This window comes from Pyxicephalus adspersus, chromosome 4 (assembly GCF_032062135.1).
Source record: "Pyxicephalus adspersus chromosome 4, UCB_Pads_2.0, whole genome shotgun sequence".
NCBI classification, from domain to species: domain Eukaryota; kingdom Metazoa; phylum Chordata; class Amphibia; order Anura; family Pyxicephalidae; genus Pyxicephalus; species Pyxicephalus adspersus.
Genome location: NC_092861.1, coordinates 148,566,892 through 148,575,944, shown reverse-complemented (window position 1 = coordinate 148,575,944; position 9,053 = coordinate 148,566,892). Strand labels below are relative to the sequence as shown.

Sequence of the window (9,053 nt, the reverse complement as noted above, 5' to 3'; positions counted from 1 at the left end):
CTGATTTGGAGGAACTGTCCCTCTTCCTACCCCCCATCTGCCCTGATTTGGAGGGACTGTCCCTCTTCCTACCCCCAAATGCCCCTGATTTGGAGGGACTGTCCCTCTTCCTACCCCCCAACTGTCCCTGATTTGGAGGGACTGTCCCTCTTCCTACCCCCCATCTGCCCCTGTTTTAGAGGGACTGTCCCTCTTCCTACCCCCCATCTGCCCCTGATTTGGAGGGACTGTCCCTCTTCATATGTTCCTTTCCAGTCCCTGACACATGTATGCAGAAAACTGCAGCAGAATTAGTTGAACATCTGAGCTGTACACTCATTCTGGGTCAGTGATTCAATAAAAGACAATGCATCAGAACACAAACTACACAAGTTGTATATTTTACAACCAGGTCAGCAATGTCAGTTTACACTTTGCGAGAGGTGCACGTTAGGTGTATAACGATGGAATCCAAGCACAGCTATATAATGGCTTTTTGCATTTGGAGAGCTCAAAGGTAACACATCCAAATATAATAATTGATGGACGGTGTTGTAGTGGGAGATGATGGGGTGAAAACCTTATCCTGGAGTTCAGCCTTGTTTGATATTACAATTCCAAGAATTATGTCCATGTATTCCTATCGGAGATAAATATTTTAGATTTTTCACATTTCAGGAGAAGCAGATTTATCCCTTTAAATAAAGCTGTTTTTGTAGAATTCCTGAGTAATCGCCATTCCTCTCTCTGAACATTCTGCCAAACTCGGTTTTTTGTTCCTTTTTAATGAAACAGAAAATAGCCAGTGTTGGAAATTACATTTTTTTCCACAAGGGCTATCTTCCAGCAGCTCCAACTCTGCTTTAATAAAATTTTAATTGGGACTGACTAACTTGGAATTAATAAGGTTTAACCGGCTGTACACGATTCTGCAGTGTCGCCTATTATCACAACACAACACGGGCCGTTGGCAGACGATGGAGACGTTGTTATTTAGAAAACCTGAAGTTTTACGCATATGGAGTCTGGGATCTGTTTGCCGAGCAGATTTTGTTTGTTAGCATAATGTTCGCTGGCACTCGGTGGCAATAATACTTTGCAGTGTACTCCAAGTACACAAAGTAAACCATTTGAAACTAGCGTGCGGTCCAAAAATGGAACTTCATGTATGGGAAAAGCAAAAATCAACCTTCAGGTTAGTTCTGTATGTAGAGATCAAGGGCCTAACAAACTTTTTATGAAGATTCATTCTTGCGCTTGTTTCATAGGTGATGAACCTGACCACTACAACCAACTCATACTGGGCTGAGACCTGCATGCTACAATCACCAATAATCCTAGAGGTCAGGTTATACATTTTTCTTTTGTTGATTCGACGGTTTTGATCTTTTTTTTTCATTTGATTTGATTTGTTTACCCTATCTGATTAATTTTTCTCCATTCCTCCTATTTTTCTGTTATAAACATCAAACTTGCCAGTTGAAACCTGGATTTGCTCCAGAGCAGTGATTTTTTAAACAGGATTCTTCCAGAGGTTGCTGGGGGTTCGTTGAGCAGTTTGCACCTCTCAGGTCAGTATAAGTGAACCCAATGATCTTTTTGGCTATCTGTAAGGGTGACATTCTTCCCAATGGCCAGCAATGTAAGAGGAATTCTTCCTACTGACCACCAAACTATTGTGCTGTGGATATAGGTATTATAGAAGGGGTTCAGTAGGACCTGAATTCTATGAAGATCATCGATGGTACTGTTGTCTTTGACTGCTAGTACCAGCAGATATGGAATGAAATAGGTAATGTCCCTATTGCGTCCCTATGAAATAGGTAATGTTCTTCGTACTGGAAGGAAAGCAGTATCTGAGTGAAAAATGCCCCTCGTTCTACCCATCAACAAGCTGCCAACAAGCAAATCATACCACCACTGACCCCCAAGTTTACGTTCCAATCTTGACCGAATACTCTGGAAATCTGGTTTCCAATTCTTCCAACATCTGGTGATGTATCACTCTCGTCATGCTTGGTCCTTATTAATTTCATCAAGAGACAATGTCTCTTAAAATGTGTGAAAAAATGTTTTTCTCACTCTTTTTTTTATCTCGCTATCTATTCTTGGCACATTCTTGGCTGCAAATGAAAGAGTTGTCTCTCGGCTGCCGGTTTCCTCATGCGGTTACTCAGAGTCGCTCTTTGATGGATGAGTTCTGTTATTTAAAGAGAAATGTTATATTGTCTGTTTTTATTTCCATCGTAACCCCTTCTTATCCCCTGAGGGGGTCAGCCTGTGATTTGCATGATACTCGGAGCGACGTGTTAATCTGGCCTTCACTGCCTCTGTTCCACTGACTCGACCTTCATCTTTCAGATAAATGGCATACGAATATTATTATTGTTACTATTATTAGACTTATCATGCCATTATGTAGTGCATTACAATATCTATAGTCACGTTAGTGTCAGAGGAGCTCACAATCTACTGTCCTACCATAACCTTAGTCGAAGGAAACCAATTTCAAACGTTTTACCCCTGAAGAACTCCTAAAATTCTTTTTAAGTCTTGGAGAACTTTTGAATTGGTGGGCATTGGAAAAAATGTTCCTACAGTAATGACTAGAACAGTACCTTTATAGAGACCTACAAACATCATAGGAGCCATGCAACTGGTTGTACCAAGTGGTGTTGGCCTGAGAACTATGCAGACATCATCAAATGGGAGGTCAATCCGCTGGAGGAACCCTGGATGAGAATGGCTGGTTTAAGACTTTAAAATGGAATGCCAAATAATAATAATAATATTATATATAAATATATATATATCTTACTGACTGTGGTTTGGTTTCAGGATCGTACTGGAAGATCCAGCTTTCGGCACCAAGTGATGACTTTACGGAAAAGGTTCGGCTCTACCTCAAGTCGCTGCAGAATGTCAGGGCAAATTTCCTTGCAGATCTCCTTTTGCTCTGGTGTGAAATTTTGCTAAAAATGTCAAACTGATGCGTTGCTCAGCTTTTATACTTCAGCACATGAGGGAAAACACAGTGGTATTAAACGGTGACTGACAACAAACTACACATCAGAGATGGCCGGCTTTGTCCTGCGTGTTTGGAGAAGTTTACACATTCATGGCAAGAGATCAGAATCATCTCACTGCTTTGTAATAGGGATACAAACACAACTTCCTATTTCATAGACAGACCTCGCATATATTTAGATACAATCGCCCTTTAAAAAGTGATATATTATTTCACCTGACAGTTTCTCCATAAAATTTATGATTTGCTCCAGTGATGTGGTCACACTTTCTGTACATGACTTGTTACAGTGTCTATAAAATGAGGAATCTCATCAATATTCCTAGATCTGTTGGATGAGGTTTAACAAGTGACAAGATGAATTGGATACAGATGTCTCCTCCACAGGTAACTAAATTAGACTGCTCAGAATAGCAGGGCACAGGAGAGGATGCTGGGATAGACACCATTGAGTACATGGAACTTTTTGACTCGCGTGGGTAAAACAAACTTTTTGCTAGGGCACGACCTTCTATTCTTCACCACATTCTAATAGATCTTCTGTTATTAAGTACCTTGTGCTCAGTGACTGGTAAATATAGCATTGGAAGTGTTTTGTTATATATATTCTTTAGAACCTGTTAGAAATTCCAATAGTGACCTGTGCCTTCTCCAGGGTCATCTCACTGATCTCTATCCTGGTTGAGTTCTTCTTTTTGGAGTACAGAACATCCCCTACCCCTAGGCATCGCTATATGTAACCTATTTTCAAAAGATTTCTCTTTCCATAAATACAGCGCAGGAAGTTAGAGCTGTCACCCAGGACAGGAAGCCGAATGGTGGTTGAGTGGTAGTGCTCTCGCCTTGCAGCCCAAGGATTACAAGTTCGTCATTGAGTTTGTAAGTTCTCCCAGTGTTTGTGTGGGGTGCCTCCCATAGGGAGAGCCATCTTCAAAAACAGAGGGGGGGATAATGCTAAATAGAGTAATGCAACCGAGACAGAACACATAAGCTCAAAGAATTTGTGATAGGATCAGCAGTTTCACATATTGATCAGATATCACAAAGCACTTTCACTGGTATATCCACCAGACCCAAAAAGGGGCAAATAGATGTTCATTGTTAGAGGGTTACAAAACTCTGCCTCTTGATTACATTTTCCAAATGTGGTTAATATTGTCCATATAAATAATGCAGGACCCAAACCCCATTGACTCCTGAGCAAAGTCTACGTCTTGTTTTAATCTTAATATAGAATGGTAGACTTGAGTTCATCGTCTGCATTATTCATCCACCATTGCCCATCAAACCTTCAATCCATTGCTGCAATGACTGACTTATTACCATCTCTGAAAGGCATTTACCACCAGTTATTGCTTTACTATTAAATATTAATGCCTGCTAATATATGGAAAACCAAAGGGCCGCTGTAATGTTACCGGCACAGAGGTTGGATTGGACCTAATTTACTGAGCTCTCCTGTAGTAGGATATGATGGCATTTTTTATATGCATGGTGTAAATATTAATTGAGATGTATAGGCAAAATATAAAGACCCTTAGAAGATTACAGAAGGTCTGAACTTGTGAATGTCAAGCCAGATTTTGGGTTAGTAAATTGTGTTGAATGCCTGGATCTCCCTGCGCCTTTCAAAATAAATGTGATGACCTAATGGGGGTCTGTTTTTCACAATATATGTAAATGAGAGAGAAAGAAGGGCAAATGTAAGAGAATCCCACTGTTGCATTGTAACCCCTCCCTGCCCTATACAAAACTAACCCAAATATTCTGAATTCTCTATAAACAGATTGGATCGGAAATAATTATTTTTCAATATTTTGTCACAAAACAAAAAGCAACTTTAATATGAAAACCGGATCGAGAAAAGATAAAACAAAGAAAAGCACAAAGAAATAAATAGCGATATCACAAAAAAACATATCTGATGAGGGGAAGGAGCTGGTGGAAATGACAAGCGACGGAGCAATCTCAGGATGCCAGGAGAAAAATTCAATAAGATGTTCTTTACCAGACAAGATAAATGGCTACATAATAACATATAAGTATAATGGGAAAAAAGAGAAAGTTTTGTAGTTAGAAGAAAACTTCAGAGAACAATAAAAAAAAACTGAAATGAACATTGCAGCTTGTTTACCACGCTGGATCGGGAAACAAAAATTCAGCATTGTATTTCAGGATTGCAAATAACTCGGATAATGTGACATTTGGACTCAGTGCCCTTAATGACATGGAATTGGTGCTTTTGCACCAATAATATCTAAATCTGCCCCTTTATCTTCATTAAATCTAACCCCCTCAAGCTTTCTCTTCATTAAGTATATAAGTAAAGAGAGGAAAGAAAAGACGGGCTTTTTGGCAGTATGGTACGAAAACAATAATGGTTTATTAACATATACTTTAACCCTAGATACAACATAGACCTTCTATTCTAAAGATCTGAGTTACACATCATAGTGCCTAATGTTTAGGTTGAAACATCCTGATAAAAATATTAGTTGTAGACATAAAAAGCAACTTGTGATAATGGGTCTTAATCCCGACGCGTTTCGCCAGCAAGGCTTCCTTAGGGGATTTTTTGAGATCACAGAATTGGAGAAATAATAACAATAGTTAAGAGACTGTAAACGAACGATACCAGTCTCCCCTTCATTAAATCTGCCCCCCAGTCTCCCCTGCATTAAATCTGCCCACCAGTCTCCCCTTCATTAAATCTGCCCTCCAGTCTTCCCTTCAGTCTTGCACAGTTGTACCAGTTCCTCTCCTGAACTGAATTGCTACTCTCCTGATTCCATCAAGATTGAGATTCTTTACAAGGAACAAGTTCTTCATGGCTTCCAGTTTTCCTAATTTGCAAAACAAGGAGAAATCAAAATCCCTAAAATCCTGCAAAGCTGAACTCCTAAATCCTGCACTTGCTCTTTCAAAAGAGAGTAAAGAGATGAGCCCATTGGTCTGCTGCTTCTCCTTTCACTTTCCAAACACAGGCTAGGGGAGGGGCATGACCGGTACATGTTACTGATCTGTAGTAGAGGTCTCCTGCCTTGGCAGAATGTAAATCTCAGGGCTGGATACACAGATATACAAATCTTCCTGGAAGGTAACACAGCTCTCACATATGTCTTTAAACTGTGCAGTCCCTGTTTGCCTAGAGTTAAACCTTAAAAGCCTTTCTCTTCAAAAAGTCCCTGAAAACTTTTCCTATTGCATAATTCTGCTTTATGTTAGAATATCAAACGGCTGCGCGGAGAGGATGGCTCCTTCCCCCAAACAGGACTACTTGGTAGGGAATAATTAAAGAGAGTGAGCAGCGGAGGAGCTCCCATCACAGCGCTCAGCCTTCTCTCTGACACATCCCAGGGATTAGATCCGCAGCCAGAGAATGAATTAGCATTGCCAATGTCTCCGCAGCTGCCCAGCACAACACGTGTGTACTCCGAGGCGCAGGTGCGTCTAATGAAATATGCACCACCATCTCTCACGGATAAATTGGCTTCTGTCATGTTTGGCTGCAGAGGTGGCTATAAACAGAAACATCTTTCTTAAAGAACAACTCCAGCCAGATTCATTGTTCATAGCGGAAGAAAAGGGTTCAAATCCCAATCCCACTTTATATGGAAGGCATACCAGGGTCCTAATCTTTCCCCTCTCTTCTGGAAATGTCTTTTTGTTGCTACAAGCTTAAGCATCACCAGTATAATTTGGCCACATCCACCACTTGCCATGACATACAACTGCCCTCCAAAGTTATGCTATCATCCTAACAACACTACTAAGGGGAAGGAGGAATCCATGTTTTGTTGAGTTGACCACTATGTTCTGGTTACAGATCCAATTCTGGAACTCTGGAAACATGAATTCATGGAACTACATGGTGGGGTACACAGACATCTGACACTCCTAGACATATCAAATGCATAATGAGGCTGAAATACTGGAACAAAGGGGAAGGAAGGACACATGGGCCATTGGAAAGGTAAGTATAATAGCCCTTCCCCTGTATTTAAGTGACCCTGCACTATGCATGTTACATACACCTGACACCTTGGGCATTATATACAACTGGACTTTTTTTGTGTGCATTACTTGTGCAACCAGATCATTACCTAAACCTGACCCCTGCACTGTGTATGCTACATACACCTGACACTTGCACTCAGTACATTACATACAACTGACCTTACACTATGTATGGGACATACACCTGACCCCTGCACCCGGAGCATTACATACACCTGACTTCTGTGATTTTCATGTTACATACATATACCCCCTGCACTATGCACATTACGTACTTGTGATCCATGCAACCCATATATCACACACCCCTAGCTCACAGAAGAATAGGGTCAAGTTTTTTTTTAACCATAGGCATATTTGGCCACATCCACCACTTGCCATGACATACAACTGCCCTCCAAAGTTATGCTATCATCCTAACAACACTACTAAGGGGAAGGAGGAATCCATCCCTGTATTTAAGTGACCCTGCACTATGCATGTTACATACACCTGACACCTTGGGCATTATATACAACTGAACTTAAAGCGTACCTAAACTCAGAGGTAGACAACCCTTTAATGTAAAGTAAAAGTTCTGTTGTTTTTTTTTGTGCAGCACCGCGCCCTAATTCTCAATCGCAATGAATGGTAGCGCAAAGCTCCCGTGACATAGGAAACCGGGAGGCTCTTTGGTGCTCCTTCTGTGCATGCCCGAGAGAAGAAAGAGCCTATTCGTGAACAGGGAAAAAAATTGCCGAACTCACGCAGTGAGTTTTTTTCCAACCTACATGACCCGATCTTGCACCTTGGTCAGGTGACGTAAGAAGAAGAACCCAGAAGAAGAGACGAAGATGGTGGAATCCGGAACGCGGGCCCGAGGACGGATATCGGGACAAGGCGGAACCTGATGGAAGAGACCTCAGAATGGGTCGGACTGCCCTGCGGGATTGAAGGTAAGTGGATATTTTGTGGTTTGGGGGGTTTTGAGTTTAGTTCTAGTTACAGACCCTATTCGGGGCATTGAACTACAGCATAATGGGACACACAGGCATCTGACACTCCTAGAAGTATCAAATGCTCAATAATAAGGCTCCATGGAACGGAGGGGAGGTAGGACACAATGGCCTTTGGAGGGGTAAGTAGATTAACCCTTCCCTGTATTTATGTGGTGTATCCTGAAACTGCTTTTCTTACAGCTAGTACTCTGCCCAGACAATAGGTCTGACATACAGCTGGCCATAACAGTACTCTTTATTTTCTTATCCCCAAACCCAAATTATTATCGGCAAAAAAAGTTCCGAGGCAAATGAAACCATGTGACCTCATGGTGGACTGACCTGTAATGTCTGGTGTCTTTAATGGCGCGATCACTTGGTATCCTCTCACTTTCCCGCTGGTTGAAGGCGTACAGTCTGTAGGGATCCTCCCCAGGCTTCCATCTCTGGGCGTTCAGGTAACGGCGTTCATCAAACTGGTCCCACAGATCATCCCAATCCACATCGGCATCCTGCAGAGACACAAAGAATACCAGAACACGGTTAGCTTTCACCGGCACCATAAAAATGTCACCATAAAAATGTCTGACAGCTGTCAAATCGAATTATAGGAGAAAGACTGAGAGACAAAAGTATGGGTCAATATTTTCTCACTGACATTTTATTATTGGAAGAATGATTTTAATACACTGTTTTTGATGTACAGGCAGCTCAATTACAAATAATAAATAAATTATTTATTCTTTGGTAATATTATTAATCATTTACAAGAAAATAATAATGTGTTGGGATCATTGTATGGGCCATGATCCATATAAAATATTTGCTTTACAAACAATAGGGGGCGGAGTCAATGTTTTCTGTACTTTTCAACTTGAGCTTTTGAGGTGTGTAAACACTAGAAGATTTTTTTTTCAGCAGGAAATCAGGAAAAACTGGAAAATGCAGGCCAGATGTATGAGGGTAGCAGGCTCTAAAAAGAACAAAAGGAAGAACATCAAAAGCAATAGGTGGATAAAAAGACGGAAGAGGGAAGATAGGAAGGACTGCAG

General features: G+C 41.1%; 1 protein-coding gene across 1 annotated transcript in view; it reads right to left on the bottom strand.

Annotated features, from left to right (window-relative positions):
* GALNT14 (polypeptide N-acetylgalactosaminyltransferase 14) overlaps nt 1–9,053 on the bottom strand; it is a 268,075-nt gene that overhangs the window by 126,446 nt on the left and 132,576 nt on the right. Inside the window, exon 2 of the mRNA XM_072410305.1 lies at nt 8,344–8,513. Within this exon, the coding sequence (XP_072266406.1) occupies nt 8,344–8,513 (170 nt within the window). The remainder of the gene's footprint in view (nt 1–8,343; nt 8,514–9,053) is intronic.